This window comes from Schistosoma mansoni, chromosome 6 (assembly GCF_000237925.1).
Source record: "Schistosoma mansoni strain Puerto Rico chromosome 6, complete genome".
Classification (NCBI taxonomy): domain Eukaryota; kingdom Metazoa; phylum Platyhelminthes; class Trematoda; order Strigeidida; family Schistosomatidae; genus Schistosoma; species Schistosoma mansoni.
The window spans coordinates 10,458,746-10,474,601 of NC_031500.1; the positions used below are offsets into that span (position 1 = coordinate 10,458,746).

General features: G+C 34.2%; 1 protein-coding gene and 2 non-coding genes across 3 annotated transcripts in view; 1 reads left to right on the top strand and 2 right to left on the bottom strand.

Moving 5' to 3' along the window:
* Smp_127000.1 (putative cationic amino acid transporter) overlaps nt 1–15,856 on the top strand; it is a gene marked incomplete at both ends in the record, with an annotated part of 46,219 nt that overhangs the window by 29,400 nt on the left and 963 nt on the right. The window contains 3 exons of the mRNA XM_018798221.1: nt 3,027–3,071; nt 10,856–11,029; nt 14,945–15,141. Coding sequence (XP_018653184.1) covers nt 3,027–3,071; nt 10,856–11,029; nt 14,945–15,141 — 416 coding nt within the window. The remainder of the gene's footprint in view (nt 1–3,026; nt 3,072–10,855; nt 11,030–14,944; nt 15,142–15,856) is intronic.
* Nucleotides 345–416, bottom strand: Smp_tRNA_02102_Pseudo_CGA.1.1. The gene has a single exon. It is a non-coding gene (tRNA).
* On the bottom strand, nt 7,605–7,678 carry Smp_tRNA_01955_Pseudo_TTG.1.1. Its single transcript has one exon. It is a non-coding gene (tRNA).

A 15,856-nucleotide genomic window follows, 5' to 3' on the forward strand; every position in this document is an offset into this window, starting at 1 on the left:
AATGTTATTCTATCTGTAAATTGAAAAAGACAACAGTATCGAAATCCATTCATATTAGTTATAGAGTATCTGACTACTCAGAGCCTTATAAGAACTCAGAGAGTTTCTTCCGGAGCCATTATATTATTTCTAATTAGGGGATAAAATTAAAGATTTGGATAGGGTTTTAAGTTACGATCAGATTTGATTTATATTAATTATTAGAAGGGGTTTTGTGGAGATTTGGTATGTTTCATAGTTGAAAGCATGAGTCAATTGAAGCTAGACCACCGAGGAAAACCCGGAAACACTGGACGGCCGTTTCGTCCTATTATGGGACGACTCAGCAGTGCGCATCCACGAACCCGCTCTCGCGAGATTCGAACCCAGGACCTACCGGTCTCGAGCCGAAGCCCTTAACCGATAGACCACTGAGCTGGCATCCAACGGTGTTAATGTCTAACTTCAACTGATCCACGATGTTTGAGCAACCATTCACCAATTGTTATCAGTGAGTTCCTATCTCACGACAGACGTGGTTTGCACTCCGCTGGTCACTGCTTCTCACTAGAGCTCCTGGATGTACTTCCCGAAGTCACTAGTGAGCATATGATTATATTAATGATTAGAAGGGGTTTGGTGGAGATTTGATATGTTTCATAGTTGAAAGCATGAGTCAATTGAAGCTAGACCACCGAGGAAAATTTGATTTATATGTCATATATAATCTACATAGAAGGAGTTGAGTAAAACTTATTCTATAATGACAACAATAAAAATATAATTTAAAAAATAAAACAAGTCAGACGTTCTCTTCTCACCTCCATTTGGATTCTCTCCCTTTCTTCCTCCCTCCCTCCCTCCCTCCATTTCTCTCTCTCTATCCCTATGCAAGGCTTATGTCATATTCAATCATATCCTCTTGATATATTAGCCTATTTTATGAGAATCATTGACAATAAACCAATTTTTCTATCTTATACATGTTTTTATTCAAAAGATACATGATTAGATATAAACCTATCGGTAGAATTTCCATAAAAAAACATTTTAGTCATTGAATGATAAGATAAATAGAAACTTGAAAGTACTCAAAAACAAAATCATATTTAGCTCAAGATCTATTTTGGTTTTGATTCCAAAACTCCTTATATTGAAAACAAGCTTATTTGTGAAAATTACATTTAAAATAATAACAGCGATTGAAATTTAAATAATTCTAAATGTTTTGTCCAGCAAACTTGTCTAGGCTTCTTCAGGGTAATAGGCAAGGTCAAAATTACTAGGGAAATATATTTCATTTTGAGATCAACGGGTTGGATTCCGTAAAGATCGGTCGTGTACTGAAAAATTGCAACACTGCAGATCATTGTAGGACAATCAGTTGAATGGAATTTATCACTCTAAATCAACTTCATTGACTACGAAAAGGTATTTGATAGAGTAGACAGGACAACACAATGGAGGCTTCTTCGACACTATGGCGTACCTACCTGAGAAGATTGTCAATATCATACGGAATTCCTATGATGGATGAAACTGCAAAATCGTGCATGGAGGACAGTTCACTGACTCGTTCGAAGTAAATACCGGTGTCAGGCAAAGTTGCTTACTCTCACCCTTTCTCTTTCTCCTGGTCATCGACTGGATCATGAAGATGTCAAGATCTGGAGGGAAGCACGGGATACAGTGGACAGGCAGGATGCAACTTGACGATTTAGACTTCTCAGATGATCTGGCTCTTCTATCACAAACGCAACAACAAATGCAGGAGAAAACGACCAGTGTAGCAGCAGCCTCAGCAGCAGTAGGTGTCAATATAAACAAAGGGAAAAGCAAGATTCTCCGATACAATACAACATGCACCAATCGAATTTCACTTGACGGAGAGGCTTTGGAGAATGTGAAGACCTTTACATATTTGGGCAGCATCATTGATGAACACAGTGGATCTGATGCAGATGTGAGGGCGCGGATCGGCAAAGCAAGAGCAGCATATTTACAGCTGAATAACATCTGGAACTCAAAACAATTATCAACCAACACCAATACCAGAATTTTCAATACAAACGTCAAGACAATTCTATTGTATGGGGCGGAGACGTGGAGAACTACGAAAGCCAAGTGTTTATTAACAGTTGTCCACACAAAATACTTCGGATCCGTTGGCCAGACACTATCAGCAACAACCTACTGTGGGAGAGAACAAACCAGATTCCAGCGGAGGTAGAAATCAGGAAGAAGCGTTGGAAGTGGATAGGATACACATTGAGGAAATCACCCAACTGCGTCACAAGCCAAGCCCTCACATGGAATCCTGAAGGTCAAAGGATAGGATGAAGACCAAAGAACACATTACGCCGAGAAATGGAAACAGACATGAGAAGAATGAACAGAAATTGGATAGAACTAGAAAGAAAGACCGAGGACAGAATGGGTTAGAGAATGCTGGTCGGTGTCTTATACTCTATTGTGGGTAACAAGCGCAAGTTATTAAGTAAGTAAGTAATTACCCTAAAGAAGTTCAGACAAGTTTGCTGGACGAGACGTTGGAGTTATTTAAATTCCAATCGCTGAAATAATTTCAAATATGATTTTCACATATAATGTCTTCTCTATACTTGATGTCCAATATCTATCAAGCTGTTCGTTCCAATATTAACGAATATTCTTATAGAAAACAAGCTTATTATGTTGATTTTATGCAGCCGACTTCTGTCTTGTATTTTTTATTTTCTAGATTATATCATATTGACAGTTATGTCTTTTGTCTTTTAAATAAACAAAGCACTTAAATCCTACAAAATTGCTTAAGTGCTCTGGCGCGAGACTGGTAGGTCCTGGGTTCGAATCTCGCGAGTGCGGGATCGTGGATGAGCACTGCTGAAGAGTCCCATAATAGGACGAAACGGCCGTCGAGTGCTTCCAGGTTTTCCATGGTGGTCTAGCTTCAATTGACTCATGATTTCTACTATAAGAAAAAATTGTCCCTTTTTTTAGAGTAACGAATTTTATTTACTGTATCATCTTCCTTTTATGTGATTTAGGAATTTTCTAAATATCATTACTGAAGAACTTCAAAATCCTCAACAGTAAGTGCACAGTTCCTTTTTGATGAGAGAAATAAGTTTGTGTTATTGTTGTTTCAATATTTTCACTTTGTATTCTTAGCCTGTTGTGTATTATCATAAGTAACAATCAGATATATTATTGCACAACTGTCCACCATTGTCTTCAATGAGTAACTACCTCTAGAACAGACATGGTTGAACTCCACTGGCCACGACTTCTCATTAGAACTACAGGAAATACCTCTTTAAGCTATTCAATACTGAGGACATGATGATTATTATGAGAATGGGGTTTCGTGATTATTGTAGTAATTTTTAATAGTTGAATTCATGAGTCGATTAAAGCTAGACCGTCATGGAAAACCTGGAAGTACTGGACGGCCATTTCGTTCTAGTATGGGACTCTTAAGCAGTGCGCATCCACTATCCTGCACGTGGGACTAGCTTTAATCGACTCATGAATTCAACTATGAAAAATTTACTACAATATCGACAAAACCCCATTCAAAAGGAATTATTTTAGGTTAATATTTATTACTACTCAATAGTTTACAAGCAGTTTAATTGAGAAATTAAAAAAAGAATATTCGCGCCTTGATGTATGGTTGATATTCGCCATAAATAATTAATCACAGTTTACAGTACTATTTAAAAAATCATCTATGAAACAGGTGTTAAATTGTAATATCATGGAGTCACTTTTTTTATAAATGGTACTGTTGTAATTGGATAACCAATTGTTATATTTGTGAAGTCGTAGCTGTTATGTACGTATCGACTCTGTTGAGTCCCAAGTCTTTTACTTGACAATCGGGAACCATTACAATTTCTTGACCCTACTGCTTATACTGGAAAATGAAAACCACTACAATCCCACGGTACAAAGTAAGAACAAGAAAGATTGATGTAATGAACATTTATTGACTCCTCAGAAATATGTCTTCAAACTAAGTCCTAAAATCATATTCAAATCGTATCATCATTAGAGCACAATATAATCATTTATATTACTAATTTTAATGCACACTTAGTAGTATCAAATAGAGGGGTGGATGAGGAATACATACGATTACTGTAAAAACATACATAATAAATATAGTTCACTTGAATTAATACAGGGAATAAAATTGTCACAATGAACAAGATATTGCACATGTCATTTAGAACTAATTTTATATTGAATTGATAAAAGAAAAAAAACATTGACCTCAAAATGTCACACTGAACGAAGTTTACACCTATCACCCTGGCCATAATACAGAATGAATTGATACAAAAAATCTTGACTGAAATAATGTCATCAACGTATTCCTTTATATCACAAATAATCTCTGATTATAAATAATACTTCAACTAAAGTTAAGAAAGATATTGAAGTAGTGTAGTATAAATAGTGAGTAGTGGTGCTAGTATAATGAACGAACCCACGGGTGGGGGCAACGAATTTATCTAGATACAGAATTACAGAGTATATAAGATTGATTCACTGAATACTTCATTTGCAACTTTCTGTCATTTATCCTCCATATTCTGTATGATTCTTTTATTTCTTAATTCCTTTCTGTTCTCATCAACCTGGTCTTCTTGGCCTTCTGCTGCCAGGTTTTCCACTTCCAACTGGTGTTACATGCTACTTGTGCCGACAGACATAAGTAGCATACACCACACTAGTACTAGTGATAATAATACATATAATAGTGGCAGAAATAGAAGCAGTAGTGATAGTAATGATCACGAGAAAAACTGACCATTGCGAATATGGTTCATAAAGGCAGAATGCAAAAATATCCATGAAGGATTATCGGAATTCCAGATCGAGAGGAAAATTAGGAGTGAATGCATCTCCGTCACTATGAAATGTTCTGAGTCATATTACCCGAAGTCTCTAACCACTGGCCGTTGTTATCATGATGAACTCAAGCAGCTAACTACTTATCTTGCTAATTTTGTCTCATTGTGCAAATATCGGATTGCAACTTAAGCCAACTCACATCTGCGTCACGCTCTACCTTGCTAATGACTGACTGATTGACTGAACGTTAATCTGTGATAAATATCATCTATAAATTGAACAACTGTCTGTAATATCCTTATATGGCTATATTTATTGAACTTAGTAAACATCTTTCTTCACTTAGATAACACAATTAGTAATATTGAACTAAAGTATAAATCCTAGTTGATTTTTAGCTTGTTGATCAGCTTTTAAACGATTCATTATTCATTAGAAGATGTGTGCAAGGATGTAGGAGCTGACTAACATGATGTTAGTTCGCTTTGCTAATTAACACCAGACAAAAAAACCAAAAATTATACAAGACGTTAGGATATATCATTCCCTGACTAAGATTGAGAGGTTTAACCTGTTATACGGAGATAGAAGAACTGATTTCAAGACTTTAAAAAATTTGGATACAACTCTCTATGAGATGGGTGGTTGAGAAGTCCCGAATTAGGAAAATACATCTGTTTCAAACCTTCTGACTCTTATACAGTCATTTTTGGTTAATTCATTTATTTATGAGAACTATCATAGTCTGCGTTAAGAGGCCGCTGGGAATGTCTTCAAAAGTTAGGAGGGGCGGTTGAAAATACTTCATCCATTTACCGCTCCATAGAAAATTCCCACAGAGTTTTAGAAAGGTGAAAAATTACGTATCATATCCTGACTAAATAACGACTAGTCTCGTTACTAATTTCAGCACGTTTCCAGAAGCCTCCAGAATATCAAAGTCAAGCATAAGCTTATAAATATCCTTGTTTTCTGTGCCCAAACCAACCTTAGATGCTAAACTCCTCTTCATGCTTTTCGGGGTTTAAGTCTAGGAGATTAGTAAGGAGCAAGAAATTTAGAGTCAAGCGTTCAAGTACGAGACGTATCAGTTAACAACTTCTTAAAAATGAATAGTAAAAAGATAGCTGAGTGGCTCAATATTATTTTCTTCAAACTAGTGTATGTTGAACTCTGAATATCAACTAAAATGTCTGTAGAAAAATAGATCAAATATGGCTAGAAGTGGGATCCAGTAGGGCGTTTCGTCGTATCTTGGACTCACCATATTATTTTTACTATAAAAAGTTGTGACATAATGGCTATAGGTAGACAATTTTAACAGGTGAATATATACCAACTAAAACTAATCAAAAGTCAGTTCTGAGCATCAATAATGGGATAATACGAATTGTATGAGGAATCCTGAAAATATCCCACGTCAAAGTTCATAGGGCATTGAAATCACAAGAGACAATTCATCAAGTCACAGTTCAATAGAATCTCCACAGAAACATCTACAAAATACACAATCACCTACCACAATTTCGATTGGATATCTCTCTATACTGAAACTATATTTAGTATGCTTCGAAAATTCCAAGAAGTGTGAGATTGAGTAGAACATTATGAATGCTCTCGTTTTATTGTACATAAACTGAACCTTGAAGTAGAGAGTTGTTTCCATACTTCTTATGTTTTCTCTTGTATTTAAATTGCCATATAGATTAGGTTTGGGATTATTAGTAAGTGATTAGGAAATAGGATGGAGTTTTCATTTAACAGACTTATCACAAACCATTAACAAATCAATTAAAAATAAAAAGAATAGATGAACTTCATCTTGTCACCTGTGTGATAAACTATAATTATACAAAAACTAATAAAACCGGTGAGACTAATTTATGGATTAACGATAACATGTCTTGGATTTTGGCGTCAAGTTCGTTTAGCATTATAACTTATGACGGTTCGTGATGAAAATATTAAATCTTATTCTTAACCTTAACGTTCAGCCTTAAATCCTAATCCTATTGTAATGTAGATTACTTATATCGACATAAGTAGTATATGGCGATGGTTAGGAATTGAATGTATTTTAGTAGAAGATCGATAAGAAAAGAACGGGAACAAAACGCAGTTGTTATGAAAATGCATAAACAATGAAATCAGAGACGATGGACTGATATTTACAGAAGGAACAGTCAACATTGAGACGATTGATAGTTTGCAAATTAACTGTTTACTGTATGGTTCTCAGATTTTAGTGATGTATTCTGTAATTCCATGTTAAATACATTCGACTGCCCGACTCGTCTTCTTGTTCACTACACTAGTACCTCACACTAATCTATAACCCTCATTTTACCATAGTAAGTAGGTGGACATTCTAATGTCATTTTAGCTCTACTTACAGATCATCATCTATAAATTATAATTTCAGCATTTGTGATACAAGTTACTAAAACTTATTTCAATAGGATTATAAAAAGTAATCCATTTATATTATCAGTTTTATATCACTTATTTAAAGAATAATTTATTCTTCAATTTCTTGAATAACTAAATGAACTTGAAGTTAAAATGACCTTTAAAAAAAAAAGAAAAAAAGAGCTAAATCCTTTTAAAAAAATTTTTATCAGTTTCATCATGTTTAGAAGGTTTGAATAAACTTGAAATATCATTATAAGCAAAGATGGATAGTGACTAGTAGTGGAATCCAGGACGTGCGTTTCGTCCTGTTTGGGACTCCTCAGATGGATGTACCTGCATCTCAGATTTAATGTTCATTCTGGGACTCGAACCCAGTACCGTTCACTTCAAATGCCATCGCGTTATCCACTCAGGATGAAACGCGCGTCCTGGATTCCACTGCTAGCCACTATCCATCTTTGCTCATAAAGCTTGTGACTTCAGGCAATATCGAAGCATTTCGCACAGGATGCACATATGACCAACAAGAGACTGATCAATTACAGTCCTAAATGACAATAGGAAGATACAAGTAAACAACACCAAGTGAATTTAAATATAATATATTATTCTTATTATTTTTCTTTTCTTTAGAAATTTACCACGATCTATTTATATTAGCATTACAATAGTGACATTTGTTTATGTGTTGACAAATATGGCATATTTCATTGTACTTCTACCATATGAAATTATTCAATCAAATGCAGTAGCTGTGGTATGATATATTATGTAATCATATTATTATTTCATTTGTTAATGTTTCATCTTATTCTTTTATATAAAATATTAATATTTAGTATTATTAAGTTGAAATTTTGAATTGAGATAACAATTTCTGGAGTCATAATGAGGAAGCATGAGTCAATTGAAGCTAAACCACCAGGGAAAACCTGGAAGCACTGGATGGCCATTTTGTCCTATTGTGGGACTCCTCGACCTCGCCTTGCGAGATTTGAACCCAGGATTTATCAATCTCGCGCGCAAGCACTTAACCGATAGACCACTGAGCCGGCCATCATCCAACTGTGTTAATGTCTAACTTCAACCAATCCACGAAATTGAGCAACCATTCACCAATGTCTTCAGTGAGTTGATATCTCCCAACAGACCCGGTTGAACTCCACTGGTCACTGCTTCTCACTAGAACTCCAGGAAATACCTCATGGAGCCAGTCACTAGTGAGCATATGATCATTATCAGAAGGGGGTTTTGTGGAGATCTTAGTAATTTTATATAGTTGAGATCATGAGTGCATCGGTTAAGTGCTCTGGCGCGAGACTGATAGGTCCTGGGTTCGAATCTCGCGAGTGCAGGATCGTGGATGCGCACTGCTGAAGAGTCCCATAATAGGACGAAACGGCCGTCGAGTGCTTCCAGGTTTTCCATGGTGGTCTAGCTTCAATTGACTCATGATCTCAACTATATAAAATATGTTAGAATAGTTTATCGGGTTTGTAAATATTCTTAAAAATTACTTCTCGTAGTGTTTTATTTTTCTTTCAGACAACATTTATGTACAGACTCCTTGAAAAACTGATGAAAACAATTACACGCACACATGATATAATTTAGAGTTTAATCAAAACAAGTTGAAAATGATTAAATTCCTATTAATTTATATTTTGAGTAGTATCCTATATCCAAATATTTTCTTTTTTTTCTACTAATTAATGAATAATTATATATTCAACTTTTTCATATCAACCCCTTAAATGTTTTGAAAATAGTATATATAAGAAGTTCTGATAGAATGAAAATGTTGTATTCTGAGGTTCAATTCCAATGACAATGTATACTTTCTATGTTCGATTAGATTCATTATTCAAATAAGAAGACTGAAGTGATTACAAAGTTGTGATTATCAAACTGGATTATACTTTATTCAACTTATAATCTGTTACGTTCTTGATCTGTCTATCCATTTTCATGCCGAGGATAACTTGTCTAATGTAGATTAAGACTTTGACGCTATAGGCTGACTGGCTTAACTTTGAGGCTACTATGCATGAGTTCGAAGTGGAGGTAGAGAGACGAAAACTGTTCTACCACGTGATTGGCTGACAGGCACTCGCGAGAGAGAAGATAAGGCAACTGGAACACTACTCGATTTATTCCAAATTCCGATCTGGTATCCGATTTCAGATTAGTGTAAAAGGATACATAAATAAATAGATGACTAATCCGACCACAATGTACAATAATTAAGAAACTACAATTATGTCCAAAACTGGGGGATTACAGTAGAAAATAGAGCACAAAAGATTACGTCTAAATGACAATAGTTTTGGAACAGAAAAGTCTATGGCAGCGAATCATACATCAAACGAAAGCTTATGATCTGTAGAATAGACTAGGGGCAAAAGTAAATGTTACTATTATACAAGCTTTGAATTAAATGAGATAACGTCCCCAAAAATAACTTCCCTAGTTTGTTAAGGCTTCTTGTTTCGCTGTTCACATCATAATCCTATATACCATCTTTCGAGATGACTCAAATCAAGATATATAGACTGTGAAGATATTAGAAAGCTATTTGCTGTCACTCTTTTTTCTTGAAAGGAAGTTAAGAATCTATTTTAATTCTGCCTAACTGATTGGTAAGTTGTTATAATGGTTGTTTCTGTTGTATCCCATGGAGAATTATGACTGGTAAAACTGAGGACTATTTATCGACTAATATGATATATATATTTCATATTGTTTAATTGTTAAATAACTAAACTATTCTTATTCACGTCCCTCTTATTATGAGCTTTATTTTGACCTATGAACTATTATTATACGATTTGCCATTCTTGAGTTATCCCTAGTCCATTAATTACTGTTCCCCACATTCACAACCACAATTGACCAAATCTTGTACAAATATTATTTTCTATTTTATGGTACGATGTGTTCTGTTTGTTTGGTATATAAACTCAGTATGTTTGTGAATAATGATTCATATTACAAAGGCTGTTATTGGTGTTCTGGACTTAACTGGTTGAGCTAGGCAGAAAGCAGGACTGATAAGTACTCAAGACAGCTCATACGATTTTGTGTATCATTGGGCGATCAATAAACACACCGCTCTCTAATTGGCAGCCTAGTAGCTTTCATATATTAAAGAGGGCACGCATTCAATCGATATAACAGTTTCATTGGGAATCATATTAGTTTCATGAATTACATAACACTTTTCGGAGAATAGTTTACATGAAAAAGGAATATAACTTATCCCCTGTTTGTATAAATTGTTCATGTATTGAAATATCGAACAGAATACTAAAACTGAGTGAACAGGTAATTATTTAGAATATAATAACTCACCCGATCACAACACATACATTCGACTATTTAATCAAGAATTGGATTGTTAATATCCAAAACAAAAGTTTTAATGTAAATACAAAGTTGAATGAAGTCTCTTGAAATACAAAGTTAGTCGATTATATATGAAGCATGAAGTGTATATCTGTCTTTATTCACTAGTAAATCCAAGCTAAGTTGCTTTGGAAACATCAGCATAAAACTATGAGTTATTAGGATGTATAAAACTACTGTATTACTAATTAACAAGTAGTATATGTTGTCATAATTCTATTTCTTTTATCTTGTTTATTTTTTGTTGTCATATAAATACTTTCAAGACATTTGCTGATCGTTTATACGGAAAATTCTCATGGATAATGTCAATATTCATTTCATTATCATGCTTTGGTGGTTTAAATGGAATTTTGTTCACTTCGGGCAGGTTAGTTGTTCTAACAAATCAAATTAGTAATGAAGCTATCCATGTTCCAACTTTTAGTGAAAAGAAAGCTTTTTCTTTTAGAATTTTAATACACAATGAATCTTCTTTGTAGTGGTTATTTGAATCTTCCCCATGATATTTAGGACTTTCATTGATCAGTCTCTTATTGGCATATGTGTATCCTGTTTGCATTGCCTTTGATATGCCTTTAATCATAGCATTATAAACGGAGATAAATAGAGGCCAGAAGTGGGATCCAGGACTCACGTTTCATCCCATTTGGGACTCGTCATCAGGATGAATCCTTGTTAGTAATTAACAAATACTCATTCAGTACCTGTCTACTTGGTATTCAGTCTCCAGGAGGTTACATGTACATCTAGATGTCATTTAGGGGATGAATCTTGTGTATCTTCATCGAAAGTATGAAATATATGCTTTCTAATAAACTTTAACTATGATAACGGTGATTCATAAAAGGCAACCAAAAAAGGAACGAGCAAGTCGTTTAAACTTACAGGACGTAGATCTAAACAAAGTATCATCTGTAGAGTGTAGATGATTAATTTTAACGATTAAAGGATCATTATTTACCTAAGATTGGGTTAGGAATAGGATTTGAGGTTTGAGATGTAGAGTTTAAGTTGAGATTGTAGAATTTTAGATTTACGAAATGGGTACATATAAACTTATCATAAAACGTTATTCTTGGAGGAATCCTAAAAACATCCCTCATCGAAGTTCATAGGGCATTGAAATCACAAGAGACAATTTTTCAAGTCACAGTTCAATAGAATCTCCACAGAAACATCTACAAAATACACAATCACCTACCACAATTTCGATTGGATATCTCTCTATACTGAAACTATATTTAGTATGCTCCGGAAATTCCAAGAAGTGTGAGATTGAGTAGAACATTATGAATACTCTCGTTTTATTGTACATAAACTGAACCTTGAAGTAGAGAGTTGTTTCCATACTTCTTCCGTTTTCTCGTGTATTTAAATTGCCATATAGATTAGGTTTGGGATTATTAGTAAGTGATTAGGAAATAGGATGGAGTTTTCATTTAGCAAACTTTTCAGTAATCCACATCCTAAACCTTAACCCTCATAATCTAAAAGCTAGGGTCTATTTAAGTTGCACGAAATTCTGGATTCTTCGAAACGATTTACCGCAATCCTGTTATTCTTGTAAATACAATGATTGGGTGTTGAAACGGTTCATTCCAAGGCTTCACTTCGAATTCGTTTGCCATTTATGAGTTATACTACTAAATATTAGTTAGTAGTATATATATATGTTACAAAAAAGATCAAGTAGTTGATGGTTCCTGCTTCCAATTAAACCTAATGTTTATTTACTATTTTATCTGTGTTTGTATTTCATCCTCTTTGTATTAAATTATTTGTGGAATTTTTAATTAATTCTGTCGCGACGTTCCCGTAAAGTAGGACGAAGCCTCCAGAAGCTCTAACAGAGCCGAAGAGAATCCGTCCAATAAAAATTTGATAGAACCTTCTTGAATATCGGCATGATATGCTATGACTAGACAATCATATAACTTGCCCATTTGAGGATTTGCTGGACTATAATAATGTTATAGCAACACTAAAAACTATCAATACCCTTGTTTTTCTGTAAATTTTTTAACTTTTACCCAATAATCGCTTCCCTTGCTTCTTCCTTTTTTTCATATATGACTGTGAGGTTCTACACGTTCGAGGGTGGTTAGTTGTATATCGGTATTCTGCCGTATTCAAATGGAGGATGTAACAAATTCTATTTAGATATCTTTCTGTAGTGAATATGAAAATGATAATCTATCTAGTTATAAGAGTAATCAGATTTTTTTCAGGTTATGCAATCATTTGATTTAGACACTTGTTTTAACCGAAAACACATATTAGGAAACTGTGAAATTACTAGGTACCTGTAACTGACAAAATGAATAGTAATGGATAAAATTCATAGGCATATAGGTATACATATACCTGTCCTGTGACGTAGGTAGAAACATGTAGGTTGGGACAATGACTAACTGCGTAGTCGGGTTATTTCAATAATATACTTTGTTTATAATTTCTCACTTATTGTTTTGTTTTGAGAGGCATGTATATACAGATATGTGGTATGTATAGACTCATTCAGTCTATTAATTGAAATACATTAATAACTCTATTAAATAGTCAACTAACCAATTATAAAATAACTCTAATCTTAACTTCTAAGATTTACAATTATAATCATGATTATACGCAAAGATGGATAGTGGCTAGCAGTGGAATCCAGGGCGCTCTTTTCGTCCTATTTGTGACTCATCAGCTGGATGTACCTGTATCTCAGAGTTGATGTTCACTCTGGGATGCTAACCCAGTACCATTCGCTCCAAACACCATCACGTTATCCACCCAGCTACTGAGTTCTCATAGCTACTTGCTATTTATAATCATGACTATTTTTTTTTTGTTTTATTGTATAATGTAAATTAGAGTGTAATTTTCATTCTAAGCAAATGAAACGACCTACAATTATTTGCTATAAATATGCCAGTGTAGTACAACACAACATTTGATATGAAAAATATGAAATTATTGAAAGGTAGAAGACTGAAATGAATGTTAGTCAGTTAGTCAGCTATAACGTAGGACCAGGCACATATATACGTCGGTTCAAGTTGCTATACCTCATTAGCACAACAAGATGAACACCATATTCATAGAAGTAGCTAATCCGATGGTGATAATATATAAAAGAAAGATTGCATATAAGGTTATAGTACACGAAGAAAGAATTAGCTGGTAGAAAGAAAGATATAAAGCAATTCTAATCTCACAGTTGAAAGGAAGAGAGAATATATACATCTACGCCATTGTGATCGATTCTGAGCCATGTCATCCAGAGTCTCCAACCATTGATCATGATAGTTACGTGGACTGCAATCAAGCAGTCTGCATCTACTAACATAGCTAAGACTAGAAGTTACTGACTTCAATCACTGGCTGTTATCTAACTTTATATGGTCGTACTAAAATGTTATTAACAAAATTCATCTATCCTATTTAACCTCAGACACATTCATCAACTTAACTAGGTGTCGGTAAATAACAGAATAAAATAAGTCAAATATGCAAATGACTTTTGGACGTATATTAAATGCAGACACGTGATAAGAGGAAAGAATTTGGTCTAAGAAAGAAAACATGTCAACTCATTTTTATCATGTATGAATCAAAATTTTTAGTCAGATGGGAAAACAAAGTAAAAACATATGATCAAGAGAGTATGTGATCAATGCACATACACACACACGCTTATATAAAAGCAATCACGATTACAAGCGAATAACAGACATGGTGAAATATGGATAATATCTGGGGGAAACAAAAGATGAATTGATCTGTCCAAATGTTGAAAGAATAATCTACGTAGGGATGATATATATCTATTATTAAATGTTGCAATCTAATCAAAATTACACTGCATAATATACAGTAAAACACTTATTAAATGAACTATTGAATGTAACAAACTATGTGAATATTGACAAATTAATAGCAGATAAATTAAGAAATCAGTTTTCATCAGAAGGGGGTTTTGTGGAGATTTTATTAACTTTATAGTTGAAATCATAAGTCAATTGAAGCTAGATCACCATGGAAAACCTGGAAGCACTGGACGGCCGTTTTGTCCTATTATGGGACTGATAGATCCTGGGTTCGAATCTCGCGAGGCGGGATCTTGTGTGCGTATTGCTGAGGAGTCCCATAATAGGACGAAACGGCAGTCCAGTGCTTTGTTGCAGCTTCAATTGACTCATGATTTCAACCATAAGATTAGTTTTTCTTTTTTTTGAAAAAACACATTAAATCTTCATTTCTATTATGTTTTTTTGTTTTAAAAATTGTTTAGATTGAATTTTGTTGCAGCTAGAGAAGGTCAATTGCCTATTTTGTTAGCAACAATTCATGTTGAACATTTAACACCAGTACCATCTATATTATTGAATTGTTGTTTAAGTTTAATAATGCTTATTGTATCCGATTTATTTACATTGATTAATTATGTATCATTTGTTCAATGGTTATCTGTTGCTGCTAGTATATTGGGTATGATATTTTATTGATTATATAAGTATAGTTAACTGTTGACTAATTAATTAATTAATTTATTTATTATATTGGCAATCTACAGAATAATTTCAATAGTTGAGATCACGAGTCCATTGAAGCTAGACCACCATGGAAAACCTGGAAGCACTGAAAGGCCATTTCATCTATTGTGAGGTAGTAACTTACTGAAGACAATGGTGGATGTATCGCTCACTTTCGTCGATCGGTTGAAGTTAGATATTAACACCGTTGGATACCGGCCATTTCAGTGGCCTGGAGGTTAACCCTCTCGCGCACGAGACCGATAGGTTCTGGATTCGAATCTCGTGAGGCGGGATCGTGGATGCGCACTGCTGATATATATGACTGTTTCGTCCTATTGTGAGACTCTTCAGCAGTGCACATTCATATATTGTCGGAGATTATTTTGTCTCGAAAATAAATATCTTAACCTTATATGACAAATTTTAGTAACAATATAATATAAATTATCAGAAGGGGTTTTGTGGAGATTTAGTATTTCCATAGTTGAAATAATGAGTCAATTGAGAAAACTAAATTGAACTTCTCAAATTACATCTAGATCATTTGACATTATGGACTGCATTGAGAATGCTCTGTGACTCGTAGTCGAGCCGACATGTGAAATGATTGGTCATTTTGAGGTTAAAATAAGAGGTGCCGTATTTATTTACTAGAAAACATGAAGATT